The sequence below is a fragment of the Sus scrofa genome, chromosome 4 (assembly GCF_054392235.1).
Source record: "Sus scrofa isolate SSC_HxYL_T2T_F1_AM1 chromosome 4, Sscrofa_HxYL_maternal_Yorkshire_Landrace_v2.0, whole genome shotgun sequence".
Classification (NCBI taxonomy): domain Eukaryota; kingdom Metazoa; phylum Chordata; class Mammalia; order Artiodactyla; family Suidae; genus Sus; species Sus scrofa.
In genome coordinates, this window is record NC_139386.1 from 74,809,121 (window position 1) to 74,829,407 (window position 20,287).

The 20,287-nt window shown below is 40.7% G+C and overlaps 1 protein-coding gene and 1 long non-coding RNA gene across 7 annotated transcripts in view; one reads left to right on the forward strand and one right to left on the reverse strand.

Annotated features, from left to right (window-relative positions):
* Positions 1–4,948, forward strand: part of LOC146403866 (uncharacterized) — a 59,433-nt gene extending 54,485 nt beyond the window's left edge. The window contains exons 2-4 of one of the 2 annotated variants that reach the window (XM_085022290.1): positions 1,758–1,833; positions 1,962–2,167; positions 3,159–4,948. In XM_085022290.1, coding sequence (XP_084878416.1) covers positions 2,018–2,167; positions 3,159–3,398 — 390 coding nt within the window. In that variant the 5' untranslated portion in view covers positions 1,758–1,833; positions 1,962–2,017 and the 3' untranslated portion in view covers positions 3,399–4,948. Of the gene's footprint in view, positions 1–1,757; positions 1,834–1,961 lie in introns of both variants that reach the window. The other variant, XR_014843730.1, reaches the window with a different exon arrangement.
* Positions 1–20,287, reverse strand: part of LOC146403865 (uncharacterized) — a 391,328-nt gene that overhangs the window by 187,221 nt on the left and 183,820 nt on the right. The gene's annotated exons all lie outside the window — the stretch shown is intronic.

A 20,287-nucleotide genomic window follows, 5' to 3' on the forward strand; every position in this document is an offset into this window, starting at 1 on the left:
ATTAGACTCTGCATATATGTGGCTTTTAGAATGAACTCGGGGGAACACACATTACTTATAAACATATACTTTTTAATTAATTTTTCTTTGTAATTCAAAGTAGATGTCTAATGCATTCATGAAACGATATGTACTCCCTCTGGGGGGCGATTTTAATACCTGCAATTCCCTAGCTTGTTAATCAAAGACTTTTTAGCCTTGTAGATAATTTATATCTACTTAATGTTCAGAAGGTTGAAATTGCAGCTATACAAAAAAAAAAAAAAAAAAAATCCTTACCTCTGACAAAACCAGAAAAGATAAGAACCTCATGGAAAATCTATAGAAATGGGAAATAGAGGGAATATTCTTTCTTTCTGAGCTGCTTTCTATGAAAATATTCCGTAGATTTATGGAGGAAAAAAAGCAGCTTTTTCTTTTTCTTTTTCCTTCCAGAAGAAACATGGCTTAAAATGCACCCGTGGTCAGGAATCTCCATCTCAGAACATACCTATTTCTAGCAGTTTTGTATTTTCAAAGAATACGTTTTTTGCTCCTTATGAAAACAATATTGGACAAAAAAAAAATTCCATGGGAAGAACTGAGGTTTTGTGAAGGTTTAGGTTAGGTTTATGTTCGGGTTTGCTTGTCTCAGGCTCCTTTTGTTTTTCTCCTGTTCTCTTTACATGTCGCCCCATCATTAAGCTTGGTTTTCTCCCACACGTGGTCAAACAAGGTGAACGTGGCCTTACCCTCCTAGATCTCTGTGCTGCCTGAAGTTCGGCCTGCCATTCTGCACTTTGGCAGCTGACACTCTGAAGCTGACTGCAGACCGTTATGTTAACTGCTATTATAACTGATCTCACAAGTTAAGCGTTCCTTTTAGTCCATTCCTATCATTTTCAATCCCCCTTCTGTTATTTCAATAGTGGCTGTGAGTCTTGGATTTTGAGTCTGCCACAGAGTTGGGCAGGATGTGTGTCATACTCAGTCTAAGTCCTCAGTACACCTGACACAGTCCCGGATAGAGAAAGGCTGTCCGGGCTGCTGATGGGGGCTGTTGTTGGAGTCACAAGAATATATATTCTTGGATGTTTAATCCACTATGAATTGACCCGCTGTGCTATCAGAATTTCTCAACTTTTTCCAGTCAGGGAAACAATGAAAGAGTTTTATGAATGCTTCTTGCAATGAAGGAGCACACTGTTTCTGGTTGACCACTTTGTGTATCTATCAAAAGAAATGAAATATGAGTGGTTTGATGCAAGTGGTATCTGAATCCTGTGTTGCTTTCAATGGCTGTGCCTTTTGTTTACTCCTTGGCTTTATTGGACATTTCTTCTTACTGCCATCTTTCTATGATGCAATTATATTTCTTCATAGGAATTGTTGCAATCGTTTTTTCTGGCCATGTTTCTCCCTCAATTTAGACGCATCCAGCTACCATTCTACCTGATCTTCATACTACTAATCCCTTCTCAAAACCTAGGTTTCAGTATCTCAGCCCATAGTGCAAAAAACCAAATTCTATTATTTAACAGCATCTCTTTGGCCTTCTCAAAAGTCACAATATTTAATAGCAACAAACTGATAGTGTCACTTACTTCCTCAAGTCCTTTATTTATTTAGTTAGTTAGTTAGTTAGTTATCTTTTTTGGGCCACACCCTTGGAATATGGAGTTTCCCAGGCTAGGGGTTGAATCTGAGCTACAGCTGCCGGCCTACACCACAGCCATAGCAACATGGGATCCTGATAACCTCTGTGATCTACACCACAGCTCACAGCAACACCGGATCCTTCACCCACTGAGCAAGGCCAGAGATGGAACCCACAACCTCATGGACAATAGTCAGGTTTGTTACCACTGAACCATGATGGGAACTCTTCCTCAAGTCCTTTAAAAAGCGTGTTGTTTTTTGTTTTTTGTTTTTTTTAATTTTGTGTTTGTTTACCTAGCTGCATTATTTATGTGATTCTGCAGAAGGAGGAAGGGGCTAATGGATTTGATGGCTCCGGATAGGTCCTCCATCCTCGAGGATGTCCTTTTTAGGAAGAAATCTCATGCTCGCAACATGTTGGGATGTTGATTTCTCAGCTGCCCCTTTGCTCTGCGGTAGGACCTCTGCTCCAGGTAGGAAGCAGCCTGAATGGGACGAAGTGACAAGAGAGAAGAAAAAGCAGGTCGAGGTAAGAAAGCCAGAGAGAGTGATTCTGGTCTTGACTGAGCTGAGCTGTCACCACCCACTGGACAACCATGCACCCAGGTCACAGGGGACAAACAAAAGACCTCATGGCTCTGCCCAGAGGCCTCCACAATCCTTCCCAGCTCCACATCACATCCCGCGTCGTGTTCAGAGCTTTTGTTTCTGTTCTGGTGTTCCCAGTTTCCAACCTAATACCACATGTCAAATTGTGGCCAGTCTAATTCATCCCCTCATGGTGATGCGTTCTTGAAACTGTCAGGTTTTCATGTCCACTTCGCTCTAGAGGTTAATTCTTAGATCTGTTACATAATATTGTCAGAGGCCCTTCTGATGCTCTGGACATTTTATGACTGTAGGGGTGAGGTATGAATGGAGTAAGGATCTGAGACGGAGCAATGATTACTTAGCAATTATTTGTTTACAGGAGCACATTTTTATTGCTATTTTATTTTGTTTCTTAGGGCCACACCCGTGGCATATGGAGGTTCCCAGGCTAGGGCTGAATTGGAGCCACAGCTGACAGCCTACGCCACAGCCACAGCAACACAGGATCCGAGCAGCATCTGCAACCTACACAGCAACACCGGATCTTTAACCCACTAAGTGAGGCCAGGGATTGAACCTGCAACCTCTTGGTTACTGGTTGGATTTGTTTCCACTTGGCCTCAATGGAAACTCCCTAGAAGCACATTTTTAGAACCAGAAAATATCCCTGGCACCAAAAGGCTATATCAAAATGGTTCTCTCAACAATACCTTTCTCCTGGTTCCCCAACCACCTTGTGACCTCAGCTTGTCTGCAGGATCTCTCCTGCATCTCACCACACACCTAACATCCAAGCCTGGATCTGGGAACTTGGCCCAGCATCCTGACTTCTACTTGCCACGGAAAGGAGGTCAGGAAATTGTGGGAATCAAGTGAGTTAGTTTTACACAATTCTGACCACACCCAGTCTCCTTGTTCTTCTGATGCAGGAAGAAGAAAACCAAACCCTTCCAAATGCTGTTCACTATTCCTTTCCCAGCCCACGCAAGAACAGAATCTGGGTCAACTCACACACAATGAGACGATCTGGCATTGGACTTGTTAAAGGAGGCCTAAGAGGGCAAACACGGAGCCTGGGGATACAAATACAGTCACGAGCAGTTTGGAGCCCAATAAGATTCTGTAGATTCACACAGTTATTTTTGCTTGATGGGACCATCAGCTCTTAGATGGCCAAGGAAACACTACCAGACATCAATGTGGACCACTGGAAAGAAGACTGGACCTGTTAAAGATTACCGTGAGCTTGCAAGGCAAAAGAACAGTGAAAGGATATTTGATGCAGTTCCTGAGGGATGTTAGAATTTTCTGGAGTCCTCGTCTTTCAGCCTCTCAAAGGATGGGGGTTTTCCCAAACTGCACAGGGCAGCATAGTGACTGTCCTGTCGGAATGAATGTTTCTGTGCTTTCATCCACTGGCCCACAGCCACTCACAAACCGCCCAGCCCTGGCCTCTCCTCCAAGCCACAAGGTGATAACTCTAATGCCCATAGGTATGTCAAAGACATCTAAAATGTAACAGGCCTGAACTAGGATGCTTGATTTGCCTTCTTTTCTAAGCTTTCTCCTGAAAAGGGGTTTCAGTAAAGAGGGTTTCCCTGCATTTCCTATTTCAGTAAATAGCGCCATCACCAACTTACATGCAAAGTCAAAAACACAGGAATCCTCCTCAATTCCTTCACCATTCACACCCAGTTCAGCAAAAAGTCCTGTTAGCACTGCCCCATATGTATACCCCCAATCAGCTCGCTGCTTCCTATGTCCACTGCCACCTCTTCAGTCCAGACCATCATTCATCATTCCTTCATGGGCTACTCTGACAGCTTCCAAACAGGTCTCTCTGCGGCCCTCTAGATCAGTTTACATTTTTCCCTCGTTCAAACCTTTTGATGCTTTCTATTGCCGTGAAAGAAAATAATGTGCAAATTCTTTGTGGGGCCTATTCAGTCCCATATAATCTGGGTCCTGCCAACCCCTCCATCTTCACCTCCTCTCACCCGCCCTGCCTCCCCTGGCCCCTCCCTTCCATTGTCTACACCCACCAAAACTTTCTGTATCTCCAGAGCATTTCCACTGACACTTCTTGCTGCCCAGAGCTTTCTCCTTTCAGATCTTCATCGCATGAACTATTTTTTTGGCCTCGCCCATGGCATGTGGAATTTCTGAGGCCAGGGATCAAACCTGTGCCACAGCAGCAACCTGAGCCACTGCAATGGCCACACTGATCCTTAATCCACTGTGCCACACAGGAACTCCCCGATAAACTCTTTATTCTTCAAGCCTCAGAGCCAATGTCCTTCATAAAAGGTCACTTCCAACCACTCTATATTACTTTTTGGAAAGTCACTCTCCATTTCATTGCCCTTTGGTATTTTTCTCATTGTACTCGCTGCCTGAAGTTGTCTTGTTTATTGATTTACTTACTCCTCTACTCATTTATTATCATTTCTCCTGCTAAAATATAAGTTCTCTGAAAACACAAATCCAGTATATCTATTCTGCCTTCACATCTCTGGTGCCTAAAATATGGCACTCGGTAATATCTGATAAGAATGTAACATGATGAAAATTCACCACTCCTTTAATTTCTAAATTCTCCTTATTTAAACTAGGTTAGCTATGTTTTCTAAATATTAACAAACTGCATAAAATCTTTGCTCACAATGACCATATAGAACTTTACTGATTCAAATAAAAGTTATTTAGCTTCTGAAACTAATGAACTGGTAATCATTGGTTCATCACAGGAAAATGTTTTCTAGTGAACATTTTCACTAGAAACCATTAATATGATTAACCTTTTATAAGAAAACTTGTTACAAAGTAAAGTGAGAGGCAAGAGAAATAGACTTTTCATTTGGGAGCCTTACCTTATTACTTTCTAATAGATAGCCTTGAAAAGCATAAAAAGTTATGTAAAAAATCAGTAAGAAACATTTCTAAATCATGATTTATAACCTAATCATGATTTACAGACATAAGTTAACTGGCAATGCTCTCAAAATCCGTATTTAAACAGTAGTGTGCACAAGATCAAACAAAAAAAACTACTCATATATCTATAAACAAGTAGTTGAGAAAAACTCAGCTTGAACATATATACTGAATTTGTACATAGCCATATCAGTCAGCAGAAGCTTGTTCAGGTGGGATGAGCAGTAGATGAAAATCCATAAGGCCTGGATGCTAGCAAGATGACCAACAACCAAGTTGCCAGGACTATAACGAGCAACACAATTAAGGATATAATAGCTGACACTTATTGAGCAATTACTGTGTGCCAGGCATTTGGTCCTAAGCTCTTTACAAGCAATGGTTCCATGTCTCAAATCCTTTTTCAATATGACTGGAGCATTAAAAATCATTTTTAGAATGTATCTAATGAAGAAACATACAACCTATTAATTTCCCCAGTGTAAGAAAGCCAAAGATTAGGTAGTTGAAGGGAAAGATTACGTTGGTTAAAAAAAAAAAAAAAAAAAAAAAAGAGTTCCTATTGTGGCTCAGGGGGTTACAAACCCGACTAGTATCCACGAGGACACAGGTTCAATCCCTGGCCTCGCTCTGTGAATTAAGGATCCAGCATTGCTGTGAGCGGTGGTGTAGGCTGGCAGCTGCAGCTCCAATTAGACCCCCAGCCTGGGGACTTCCATATGCCGCAAGAGCAGCGGTTAAAAAAAAAGAAGGAAGGAAAGAAAGAAAGAAAGAAAGACAGACAGACAGAAAGAAAGAAAGAAAGAAAGAACTATTTCTTGAATGAATAAATGGACAAAGTCTAGAGTTAAATGTGCATAAACAAGTGCCTGTCAACAGAGGCCCTCTCTTCAAGATCCGTAATGCATCTCTCCCCAGGATGACTTCTTCTGGCTGGACGTCCTTGAGTAGTTAAGTGGTTTCCTGAGTAGCATCTAACATATGATTCATTATGGTCTAATGGGGTTACTACTCTTTGAAGAGTTCATGTTTCTTCGGGGAACATTGCCTAAAACAGACGAATTACCCTGTGAAGCCACTAAAGGCAATATCTGGCAGAAATCTTTGAAGGCCTCCCTGCAGTCCCTCATATTTCACAAGGTACAGGGACCACCCATCCACCCAGAGGGCTGGGGGCACCAGCCTAAGGCTACGGGCTGAAGGAACTTATTTGGACGTGACTGGGGAGTACTGATGTGAGGGAGACTGATTTTAGTAAAAGTAAATACAAATCTGGGAAAAACTACTCTTTGGAGCCTGAATGATGCCAAATATCACTTTTACATGCTCTTCCCTCATTCTGGGCAAATTTTCACCTCCTCACCCCACTTCATGTAGTTTTTTTGTTTGTTTGGTGTTGGTTTTTGGCTTTTTTTTTTTTTTTTTTTTTTTTTTTTTGTCTTTTTTAGGGCTGCACCCACAGCATACAGAAGTTCCCAGGTTCGCGGTCTTAGCTGCAAGCCTATGCCACAGCCACAGCAATGCCAGATCTGAGCCCCATCTGCAACCTATGCCACAGACACCCAGCAAGGCCAGGGATTGAACCCATATCCTCATGGGCACTTGTCAGGTTCTTAACCCGCTGAGCCACAACGGGAGCTCCCCCACTTCATGTAGTTCTGTCTTATTCCTTCTTCAGCACAAACATCCCCTCCATGCAGCGGTGAGCAGGAGAAAGGAGGGCAACCTTCCATGCCCCTCCCCGCCCACCCCCAGGATTCTTAACATATCATCACACTACCTTATATATGTCCTTTGACACCACTGCCCACAATATGTGATTACAAATTGTAGCGCAGGTCTCCCCTGATAGATTCCAACTCCACGAGAGAGTAACGTGTCTACTTAGCTCAGTATTACGTTCTCAGAATTCTGATGATGCTCCCAACTCAGGTATGTATATGTGGTAAGTACTTAAATATTCATTGTGTGTGATTAAATATCATTCATTGTGTGTTCCCACCTACTAATAGATACAGGTGCCAGACAGGGAACTCACAAATGAAATTAAATACTGCTGAAATAAAACAGGTGAAAAGGTCTGACCACTACCAAAGAATTTCTGAACTTCCTTCCTTGAAGAAGGCTTTCAAGAAATATTTGTTAAATTGAAAAGGTACTTCAAAGAAAACATTCTGAAAAATTATCCTTCTGTCGTGAACTCAGAGTTCTAGGTTAATATATTTTTAAGGTTTTTGCAGTCTTTATTGAAGAAAATTCTGATAACATGAGAGTTCCCACTGTGGCACAGGGGTTAATGATCTAGCTTATGTCTGTGGAGGCACCCTTTGCTCCCTGGCCATTCCCTGGGTTAAGGATCCGGTGTTGCTGTGAGCTGTGGTATAGGTCGTAGCTCCAGCTGGGATTCAATCTCTGGCCCTGGGAACTTCCATATGCTGCACATGTGGCCAAAAAATTTCAATACCATCTCATTCACATTATTAATCCACCTCTGGCAGTTTTTTCATGCTGTTCATAGCATCAAATCATGATGCCAAACCCAGAAAAAAGGAATTTGGAATCAGAGTGTTTCCACGGACATGGAAATCATGCTTAGAGCCTGATCTCTACTTGGGAATGAGTATAAGACCAATTATGAAAATGCTATTTTGTGAACTTTGGGAGGCCTTGTTCCCAAGCTTGGAAGGTTTAATTCTGATGGAGGGCTCTGTAGAGGAAAGAGTATTTCCAGCTGTCCAGACACAGAGGAGTAACTGAGAGAAAGTCACTGTAGCTGGAGGACCTTGAGCCTGAGAGGAGGCTGTCTGTACATGGAGGCCAGATCATGCCTGCTGTGGAAAGCCAATTAAAGGTGCTTGTCCTCATCCAAAGGGCAATGGGGAGCCATGGAATACTGTATGAGCTATCGCTCCAGCTGTCACATAGAATAGAAAATGGAAGGCAGAGGAGGTGAGGACACTGCCAGTCCAGCTATACTCGGCAAGGCTTGTGGGAGAGAGCCTGGCCACAGCTATCTGCTATTTCTTCTTTTTCACGGGCATAAATAGAAATAGGTTTGAAATTAGCTGAAGCTTCTTTAAAAAGCTTGGCTTGTTGAGACTTTGTCTTGGGGCTCTAAATATCTCGAAGTGAGGTCTTATCAACAAATGGTAAGCCCCATGAAAACTCACTGTGAACACAAGCAAAACTCTAGTGCCTACCCTTACACCTGGCAATCGCATCATTCAGGAAAGACTGCATGAAGCTGGGTTTACAGAGAACAGCTGCAAACAAGGAGAGACTTGAAGGAATGTGGAAAGTAGCAGTGAAAGTCATTTTCCTTTCTAAACCTCTAGTTTCCTTACTCGTGAGGGTTCAATTTTTTTTTTTCATTTTTTAAAGCATTTGTACAGATGCCCAATCTATATGCTGAGCCATCAATTCAAATAGACGGTACAAAATGCCCACTCTGCAAAGTGTGCCTGCCTCTGGCACATGTTCTGTTTCAACACTGGCACAACCAAAACAACTAACTTGGTTGTTCCGTTCTGGGGGTCAGCAACTTGTTTTGTCTCAATTTCTAAATCCCAAGGCAAACAGCTTTGAGATACTAGAATGAAGAGAGCTTTAAAAAAAAAAAATTGCCAGTTCTTTTGTTGCCTTATTAAGTCTGGAGTATTCTATTTAATCATATCTTCCTCTAGGAGAAATCAACTATTTGAAGAAAAATGCATTCCTGGTGTCTGAATGCTGTCTTTCAGTAAGGAGCAAAGATCAAAGAGGATGCATTTTCTAATCTTTGCACATTAACAATGTCCCTTGTACTGCAAAACGGAATTAGTTAGGGCTGTTATGGAGACCCCTGTAGTTTTGAGCATATAAATGGAATGTCTTAATATAGCATATGAAATTAATTGCAACATATTTAATATCCCTCAAATAAAGTGGAAAGAACAAGGTACTTGGCACTTGGGTATTTATTTTAAACATTTCACCAAGTGCACGGGGCTCTGTAATATGTCTGAACTATTTAAGACAAGATAAGATATCTTACCCGAGCTCAGCATTTTTTCCCCAATGTTTGTAATTTTTGTGATAAGAAAATTGGACAGTTTTATCACCAGGTAATATTTGTTAACTGGTGTCTGGGAAAGGGGAAAAGATGGATGACTACTGGATCAGCACATGGCCCACCAAGAAAGTAAGAGGACATTCTGCATAAGTGATTTTAATCTATTGGTCAGTGCCCTGTTCAGGATGTCAGGTTTCTTTTATGAAAAATGCAAAGGGAAAGGTTCCTAACATACCATGCTGAAGTATAAAACTTCTCTTTCATCATTTGCAAAGAGTAAGCAGCTCACTGACTGGTGGATTTATTCTCTCTATTTGGAAGATAGCACTTGGATTAACCAAAAAGAACCTTCTCGTTTCTGTAATTGCCTTATCATTCCACGAGGATTCTAGGGCATGAGTCACTGTCCCCCTCTTTCCCTATACTTTTGCCTCTCCATCACAAAACCTTTTACCCAAGAACGCATTTACAGAAAGTTGAGATACACACTCTGCATGGATGAAGGCAACTGTGTCATCTCCATTTTCCACGATGCAGCCATGCCCTTTGTTCTTGGACAAGATAGAAAATCTGTTTTCATTCTCAATTGGAAAGCCAGCATGAGTTAGACCAGATGGCTGTTGACCTTCAGGCAATAGAGAATGGGTGAGATTCCCAACTGTTCTCATTACTCGGGGCAGTGACCTCCTTTGGAGCAACAGCCTCAAGAAGCTGACACCTAGAACACCTATTTCTCCTTGAACATAAACCCTTTACTAGTTGTATCTTGAGAAGTTCGAAGTTACCTAATTGTCATTGTGTCAGTGCCTTGTGCCACTATTTATATACGTAACTATCTGCGGAAGTCAAGCAGCTAGTGTTGTAAATGTCTTGAAAAGCAAGCAAAGACATCTGAGTTCAGATGTCTGATGATGTTTAAAAACTGTCCATTTTTATATCCATCAATGTGTAACACACTCAATGTGTATGTGTGTTTAACTGAATGACTCAATGCTAGATGACCACTAGTCTCCACACCTTACATTATGCTAAGGTATATTAATAAAATGCACATATATAGAAGTCCAAGCCATACAAGTGCTGTGTCAACTGTCACTCAAGAGTGCCAGTGAGATAGGTTCTATTATCCTCTTTTGCTACACAAAGAATTTGATATTATGGAAGTAGTAAGTGGAAGAACCGGCACTTGATAAAGTCTATCTGTCCAACTCTGATGCTCAAATATTTAACTGCAATGTTCTACTGCTTCCCCCTTTGTTATCAAGGGGGAGATGACTGACTAGGTTAAAATTAAAATCCCCAAAGTCACGGGATAAAGTCCCTGTAATTTTTTCTTTCAGAGTCCACACCTGCTCATTCTTCATTTATTTACATACAGAAAAGGAATAAATGACTTCATGTGAGATATAATACATCAGTATGCTCGCTACAAAATTTAAAGAGCTGATGAACACTTGACAAGGGTTCGGATGAGTGTATTTTTCTCTTTTATTTCTATGAGGTTGCCTTTTAGATCTGATCTGAACTGACATCTCCCCCCAGGACATCCGAGCGTGCAGGGTTATCACTTCTCTGTCTATTTCCTAATGTCTAGCCAAGGAAAAGCTGGCATCTTGCTGGCCTGGGTCTCTAGCTCTCTGCACTGCATGTATTAAATGAATAAAACTGAAAGAACTGGGTCATTGGAACAAGTGTATCCATTTATTGCACCACGGATGAAGGGATAGCTAAAATGCACCCTTAATTATGAAATGTATCTGAATCCAGTGTTACATCACATACTGATTAACGTCACAGAACAGGCCTTTTCACCCCCATAGCTGTTCAAATACAGCTTCTTGGCAAAGCGGCATTCGCCTATAAAGACGGCAGTAAGCAGCGTTTTATTTCTCTGTTGATCTTAAAACCACCCCACTTCCTTCACATCTCAGTGCCATGATCTGTCACCTGGCTCAGAAAACAAAACCAAACCAAAAAACCAACCATCCATCCCTCGGGAGGTAGGGGGATGACCTTCCTTCGTGAAAGAAGGGACAATCCCACGAGGCCAGGTCTTAGTGGGACTGAGGGACTGAGGGAGTAGCCTGTGGCTCTTGCTTCCCATCACTCATGACGGTCGACACGGCAGTCCGCTTCCTGGGCACAGGTGTGCTGGTCTCGCAGGAAGGTGGGCCCCAAGTCAGAAGGAGCACACATGTCCACTTTACCCCAAAACCTCGTTTTCATTCCCTCCATAGCAGAACCTTTGCATAGTGCTAAGGACATTCTTATCCCCCTGCGTCTCTCTTCCCCGGGCTCACCACTTATCCATTCTAAGTGTGTCTGTTATCAAGTACTTACCAGTTTAAAAGCAGCATGTTTTTTGATAGTTTGCTATACATTCAGAAGAAAACCATTCTACATCTTTAAGGCCGTAGTTTTTTAATCTTAAAGAAAAGTGTAATTGGGCAGGAGATTATTTACTAGGTATTTTTGAAAAGACCAAATAATAGCTTTTCAGCATATCCTACATTAAGCAGCATCAAAATGATGCATGAAAATAGTATCTGACAATGACTTGGTAACTATGTGTATACATGGTTATGGCATTTTAATGCATCTGTCTGTATTCTAGACTCCATTCACAAAACTGTTCTGATCTATTCAAGGATATTTTTACTTCAATTTATATTTATTATTTGGCACAAACCTAGTCATTTTATAATCATCACTTTAAAACTAACACAACTGATATGAAACCATGTTGAATTTGAAGGGAATTAAGCAATCAATAATCTGAGATACCAAAAAAAGAACCCAATTCTTTTTAAAGTATTCCTCTCATTGCATTGTTAAGAAAACTCACTTCACAATTCTCACATTCTCATTCCTAGGTATGTTTAGAGACAGAGGTTTTCCTCTGAATTAGTCGTTTGCAAGGATGGCTTGCAGGGGAAGAAAAGCACCCTCTGCCCTCGCCTGGATTTAATCCAGTAAAAATAGTAATAGATTTCAAGGGTCAACTTTTACATATTAGTTTTATTTACTTGGAATGTTGAGAGGAATTTTGAGACTCCGTCCTGACACAGTGGAAACCATGTTATCAATTATTGACGTCTACCTTGGGAACATAACTGAGAAATTGGGTCCCATGTGCCATATATTTGACATCTGTGCTTTACAGTTTTTCTTAAATATAACCATTTTTATTGAGATGAGGTCTATAAAAAAATGGCACATAGTAAGATTAAATGATTTGTGTTTATCGAACATCATGTTTTTAAATGGATACTTTAAAAAATATTTTTGCTATATGGTAAAAATATGACATGGTATAAATCTCATCTGCTTAACAATCCTAACTCTTGTATTGTACTTTTCAGGTTACATAGCACCTTTCATAAACATGGTTCCTTATGTACTCCAAAGACCCATGAAGTAGGATTGTCTCTGTTAATATATGCTTGGACTAAGACACAAAGAGTTTCACTAAAGCTTTTCCAGAATAACACCCAAGATGAAAATGCCTGCCTCACAAAATTGATATAGTGAAATTGTTGAGAACAGCCAAAGAATTTTGAGAGGAGTATATTGTCTCACGATGAGGGTTCTAAAATTAGTCTGCGAGTCTGCACTTGAGACCATCCAGGGCACAGTTGATGCATGACTGCGCCACTCGATGGTCCAGCCCAATCACACTGCTCATAGTTCCATAGGAAAAACACCCAATGATTTTCTACATCTGTCCCTTTGCTCTGAAATGTCTCCTCCCCATTTTTATCACCTGGTTAGCTCCTACCTATCTTCCAAACAACTCAGGCATTAACTCATTTCCAATGTCTTACCTGTCCCTTCCCAGAATTCAAGTGTGTGTTTCTCTCTTTATACATCACTAGGAAATGTTCTACCGCAACCTCAATGCAGGGAGATCCACTTCCCAGTGTTCTACCAGGAGAATAAAAGGAGATTTGGGAGTTCCCGTCGTGGCGCAGTGGTTAACGAATCCCACTAGGAACCATGAGGTTGCGGGTTCGGTCCCTGCCCTTGCTCAGTGGGTTAAGGATCTGGCGTTGCCGTCAGCTGTAGTGTAGGTTGCAGACGTGGCTCGGATCCCACATTGCTGCGGCTCTGGCGTAGGCCAGAGGCTGCGGCTCCGATTCGACCCCTAGCCTGGGAACCTCCATATGCTGTGGGAGTGGCCCAAGAAATAGCAAAAAGACAAAAAAAAAAAAAAAAAGGAGATTTGACCTAATTATTCTGATGCCCAGGACATTCATTGGCAATATGGGATCCCCATGCCTTAAAACACACAACAATGCATGTAATGCACTCTGTTCTCCCTTTCTTGCAAATGTCTATTTTCCTACCTCTGTGTGGTAGCTGGAGACTTTGGAAGGACCCAGCTCCTGGGGTCTACTCAGGAAACCTCTCTCTCCCACTCCATGGAGTAGGATGGCTTTGGAGACACAAGTCTTTTCTTTTACATTTGTTTTTTGGTCCCCCCCCACTTCACTCCATCTCTGCTTCCAGATATTGGCTCCAGGATTCAGAAATCTTTTTACTGCATCTAAATCTTTACGCTCAAGAAACGCCCTCCAACCCAAGTTTAATAGAAACTCTATGTCGAATTATTAGGTACATACAAAGCCATGAAAAGTTACCTGAGAATGTATTCTGCTGTTGGTTCTTGGGGTTATTCTTTTAGGAAGAACTATGGGTATGAAAGGATATAGGCATTCTGGATTCCCTGGCTATAGCGGCATGTAATAGCAATAAATCCCCACAACGTCTACACCTTATACAGATTTCTACTAGTGTATTTACAAAATAAGCCAAATAAAGTAGACCTTGCAACTTAAGATCTACTAAATCCTTGGAGTTCCTGCCATGGCAGAGTGGAAACAAATCCAACTAGGAACCATGAGGTTTCGAGTTTGATCTTTGGCCTCGCTCAGTGGGTTAATGATCCGGCGTTGCCGTGAGCTGTGGTGTAGGTCACAGATGCAGCTCAGATCCTGCTTTGCTGTGGCTGTGGTGTAGGTCGGCAGCTACAGCTCGGATTGGCCCCCTAGCCTGGGAACCTCCATGTGCTGCAGGTGTAGCCCTAAGAAGACAAAGGATGGAAGAAAAGAAAAGGAAAAAAAAAAAAAAAAGATCTACTAAATCCTTTTCCTATTTTTTTAGGCTCTCAGTCATTCCTGTTGATTCAATCAATTATTTGATTTAGGAATTTCTTAAATATACTACCCCTATCAACACAGCTTAAAGTCATATAGAAGCCTTTGAAATCACTCACTGATATGTTACATAGTCCCCCTGTATTTTTGAGGCAGTGAGATAACAGTCACATATTTATTGGAAAGGTCGCTGTGGATGGACAACTACTTTTTAGCTACCATCATACATTGTGTTTCACTGTTGATAATATCATGATGTGTCATAAAACAGTGCTCATGTCAGAGCCAAAGGGCCAAGAAACCAAGTCAGTATCATTATTATTGCCTTTTCTTCTATTAAACTTCTTCAGAATTCATCTGTCTCTACACAAATAAATAAACTAGACTAGCTAGGATTCACCATGCTTTTACTCTGTTTCTTTGTAGACTTTTTTTTTTTTTAGGGCTGCACCTGCGGCATAAGGAGGTTCCCAGGCTGGGGTCCAATCGGAGGTACAGCTGCTGGCCTACACCATACCCACAGCAACACAGGATCTGAGCTGCATCTGCAACCTACACCACAGCTCATGGCAATGCCAGATCCTCAACACACTGAGCGAGGCCAGGGATCCAACCCGCATCTCATGGTTCTTAGTTGGATTCGTTTCTGCTGTGCCACAACGGGAACTCCCTTTGTAGATTATTTTTAAATGATGATAAAAACAAGGAAGAGTAGTATGTTGAGAAATATATCAAGATTGAGAACATTTAAGTGTCTCTGCCAACATGTGGCAACTAGAGTTCTCTATAGGTAAAGGCAAAATAAAGATCTTTTGAGTAAAGAATATCTAATTGAAATTATTGGCTTAATAGAAAGGTGTTGTGGTGTAGTGATTTAAAACACATTTGAGAAGTTGCTGCAAAATTGTATCCATATAGCTCTTAGCCCCACATGAATTGCAGAGAGATACACAGAGTTAAATTACTAAGGAAAAAAAAAAGAAAAATGTGTTGTAAATCAAAGGTAGAATCACTGTTATAAAAGTAAGTATACATTTGCCCATAGAAAATACAGAGCATGGGTCACCTAGTTTTAAAAGCAAGGCATCAAAATAGTTGAAATGGGCCACATGCTGGGTCTAAAATAACTCTGAATTTCAAAACAAGTTCTATGAAAGTGAAAGTTAAAATTATCTAGCAGAATGGTAAGATAGTTACACTAGAAACAAACAGAGAAGTAAAGAGAATGTTTCAAGACTGGAAAAATGGAAAAGAAGTGTAAAATTTATTTCTTAAAGTTATATAAATATGAACATGTTTTAAAAATAGCTGAGGCATGATAATCAGCAAAACAAAGATATCATTAAATATTTTCCAATAAGCATTTGAAACAATGCTCAACATCACTGATTGTTACAGAAATGCAAATCAAAACTACCATGAGATACCACCTCACACCAGTCAGAATGGCCATCATTCATAATTCCGCAAATAACAAATGCTGGAGGGGGTGTGGAGAAAAGGGAACCCTCCTGCACTGTTGGTGGGAATGTAAGCTGGTATAACCACAATGGAGAACAGTACAGAGGTATCTTAGAAAACTATACATGGAACTACCATATGACCCAGCAACCCCACTCTTGGGCATATATCTGGACAGAACTCTCCTTAAAAAAGACACATGCACCCGCATGTTCATTGCAGCACTATTCACAATAGCCAAGGCATGGAATCAACCCAAATGTCCATTAATAGATGATTGGATTAAGAAGATGTGGTATACATACACAATGGAATACTACTCAGCCATAAAAAAGAACAAAATAATGCCATTTGCAGCAACATGGATGGAACTAGAGACTCTCATACTGAGTGAGGTAAGTCAGAAAGAGAAAGACAAATACCATATGATATCACTTATATCTGGAATATAATATACGGCACAAAGGAACCTTTCCACAGAAAAGAAAATCATGGACTTGGAGAATAGACCTCTGGTGGTCAAGGGAGAAGGGGAAGGAGTGGGAGGGACTGGGAGCTTGGGGTAAATAGATGCAGAATGTGGATTAGCAATAGGATCCTGCTATGTAGCACTGGGAACTCTATTTAGTCACTTATGATGGAGCATGATAATGTGAGAAAAAAGAATGTATACATACATGTGTAACTGGGTCACCATGCTGTGCAGTAGAAAAAAAATATATATATATATATGATTTTAAAAAATAAATTAAAATAAAAAAGGAAAAAAAAATATTTTCCAAGAAAGGACTACAGAATCCAGAAGGAAACAAATTAGACTATAGGAAGAAAGTCAATGGAATCAAATTAACTATTAGTTTTTCCATTTCTAAAGTGACACTGACGTAATTTTATCAGTGAGCTGTCTTGCTAACCCCAAGACTACCAAATGTGTGAATAAAGATTTGTTAAGAAAATCCTGGAGTTTCTGCTGTGGCTCAGTGGGTTAAGAATTCAACATAGTGTTCATGAGGATGTGAGTTTGATCCTGGCCTAGCTCAGTGGGTTAAGGATCTGGCATTGCCGCAAGCTGTAGCATAGGTCACAGATACAGTTCAGATCCCATGTTGCTGTGGCTGTGCCATAGGCCTGTAGCTGCGGCTCCAATTCGACCTGTAGCCCAGTAATTTCTGTATGCCACAGGTGCAGGCTTGCAGAAAAAAAAAAAGAAGAAAGAAAGAAGGAAGGGGAGAGGGAGAGAGGGAAGAAGGAAAGAAAGAGAAAATCCTTAGCCAAAGTACATAGGCATTGCCTCAAGTATAGGGCCTAAAATATTTCAAATTTTACTAAGTTCACATCCACATAATTAAAATATTAGAGTTCTGTAAGACTTTTGTCTCAAAAAGGATATGCAAGGTGCCCTGCTCTATGATCACAAGTATTGAGAAAATTGCTTTCTGATTCACAAAAAAGAGAAAGCTTCCTGGGAGTTCTGTTGTGGCTCAGTGGGTTATAAACCTGACTAGTACCCATGAGGACATGGTTTCGATCCCTGGCCTTGATCAATGGGTTAAGGATCTGGCATTGCTGCGATCTGTGGTGTAAGTTGCAGATGCAGCTTGGATCTCTGGTTGCTGTGGCTGGTTGCTTGGATCAGGCCAGAGGCTACAGCTCAGATTTGACCCCTAGCTTGGGAACTTCCATGTGCTGCAGGAGTGGGCCAAAAAAAAAAAAAAAAAGAGAGAGAGAGAGAGAGACAGCACTCTTGAGAGAAACTTCCCTACAGAATGTATAGTTCATAAGAATTCCACTGTTGTGTCTAGATTGTTACTATAATTTTTACTTTCAGCAAAAAAGAAGAGTGACTGAATTATTTTATTCCAATCTAAAAAAAAATCAATAAATTAGGAACATTTTTCATAGAAAAATAATTGTGTTATAGAAAAAATACTTCCCTAAATTATTTCTGTGATTTCCTGAGATTTCCTAAGAATTCTAGTTCTGTCCATTACCCCTTATATCTAAATAAAAATACTTTGCATATATCCATGGACCCTTGTTAACTAGTTAGCTGTTAAACTTCAACATCCCCCAAACACTTCTACAACTCAGATTTTCTTTGTTGTTACTGTTCTTAGATCTGTTTCCATTATTTGCTGACATTGCTTACCACAGTGCAATGGTATGGACATCAGCAAGCAGCCCCCCAACACATGTCTCCATACAGTTTGAGAAAAGAGCCCCAAAAATGTCTAGATAGTAGAGGAAAAGTATAGGACTTCAGTTTAATTTATTTAAATTGATTCAGTGGTTACTTTTCCACTGTGTCTTGTGTGAGGCACTTTGACTTCTAAAACATGCCCCTAAAAGTCCACCAAATGGATAATCCCAACCCAGATCTTCAGAAGTGGGATCACTTTGGTGTCCTTTGCTCTGGGGTCATTATGGTTTCTTCAGTCCACAAAGTTTTCTTTAAAGAAGTGCCCGGGGCTTCTTATCTGGCTTACGTGTCTGCAGGGTCTAGTGTAGCTGGGGTTCAGAAAATGTCATTGGCTTGAATAGTCCACAAAAATTAGCCATGATATTGTGGAACAGGCTTGAAAATAAAGTCCCAGAACTTGCACCCCATTTCTTCCGTCTGCCATTTAAGTCTGCACATTCAGACCGTGGTCTGGAGATGAAGGACAGATAAAGAGGCAGGGACATTTACAGAGCGTCCTCCTCTGCCTCCCAGACTGAATCCTGAAGCATCTGTTCAATGCTCTTTTATGTTTATTATCTCTCTGAGCTCCCTAATCCTCCCAACATCTCTATGAGGCAGCCTATACTATTATCCCCAGTGCACAAATGGGTGAAGTTGGAGAAAATGAATCATCCGTGCCCAAAAGCTGTGCTTATCTCCTCCTGGGCTTCATCAAGGCCACCTGGTATTTGGTTTAATCTCAGGGGCAGGATAGCCAATGCCTCTGGGAAGGAGACGAAATAGGAAAACTGAATCTATGTTTCCCTGAAAGGAAAGACTGGCAGGGACGTCATTCCAGTTATCTCTTTCCTACAAGTATATAACCTTGACTAACCTCAAAGCACCTCTCTAACCTTGGACAGAGGAGTAGCGTGAGAATTCCCACTGATTTCCTCCCCCTCATATTCTTCTAAATGCTCTCTACAAAGGGAATATTGTCTTCACAGTCCAAACTTCCAAATAAATAACTACGAATTTGGTCAACTCAACTGTCAGTATCCGTCCCCACCAAGAACCTATCCTCATGCTTGTGTTTGGTTAGTGCCCGTTGCCTTTATTTATTTATTTATTTATTTATTCATTCATTCAGCAAACATCTACCATCATCTATTGTGTTTCCTACACTGTAGGGTCTATAAGGTTTGACATCAAAGGTCTATAAGGTTTTGGTCCTTAAGACATTTATTCTCTGGTAGAGGAAATAACTACTAAATATGATTGGATAAGATAAACGGCATGATCAAGATAAACACACAATAGTATGGGAATGCAGAGGAGTAAAACTTAAACAGGAAGAATTCAGGGAAGGACCTTCAGAAGGTGTGACGAATGAGAAGGGAGGGTTGGTGGAGAGAGAAGTGTGAGAAAGGAACAAAGCTGTGGTTAGTTGCTGGTGTGTTATTATAACTGGAGGAACATGAAGAGAATCTCAAAAGGAGATGAAAGCAGAAAGGAAGACAGGGACCCTGATATGAAATATGAATTTCATCCTGAGGGCAGTGGAGAGCCATTGAAGGATTTAAAAGGGGATCACAGAAATCGATGGTATTTTTATACACTAACAATGAAAGAGCAGAAAAGGAAATTAGGGAAGCAATCCCATTTACCATCACATCCAAAAGAATAAAATATCTAGGAGTAAACCTACCTAAAGAGACAAAAGACCTGTACTCTGAAAACTATAAGCCACTGGTGAAAGAAATCAAAGATGACACAAATAGATGGAGAGATATACCATGCACGTGGATTGGAAGAGTTAATATTATCAAAATGACTATACTACCTAAGGCAATCTACAGATTCAATGCAATCCCTATCAAATTACCAAGGACATTTTTCACAGAACTCAAACAAAATATTTTAAAGTTTGTTTGGAAGCACAAAAGACCCAGAATAGCCAAAGATATCCCGAAAAAGAAAAATGGAGCTGGAGGAATCAGGCTCCCGGACTTCAGACTATACTACAAAGCAACAATCATCAAAACTGCATGGTAATGGCACAAAGACAGAAATATAGATCAGTGGAACAGGATAGAAAGCCCAGAATTAAACCCACGCCCCCTACAGACAACTCATATATAACAAAGGTGGCAAGAATATAAAATGGAGAAAGGACAGCTTGTTCAATAAGTGGTGCTGGGAAAACTGTACAGCCACATGGAAAAGAAGGAAATTAGAACACTCCCTAACACCATACACAAAAATAAACTCCAAATGGATTAAAGACCTAGATAT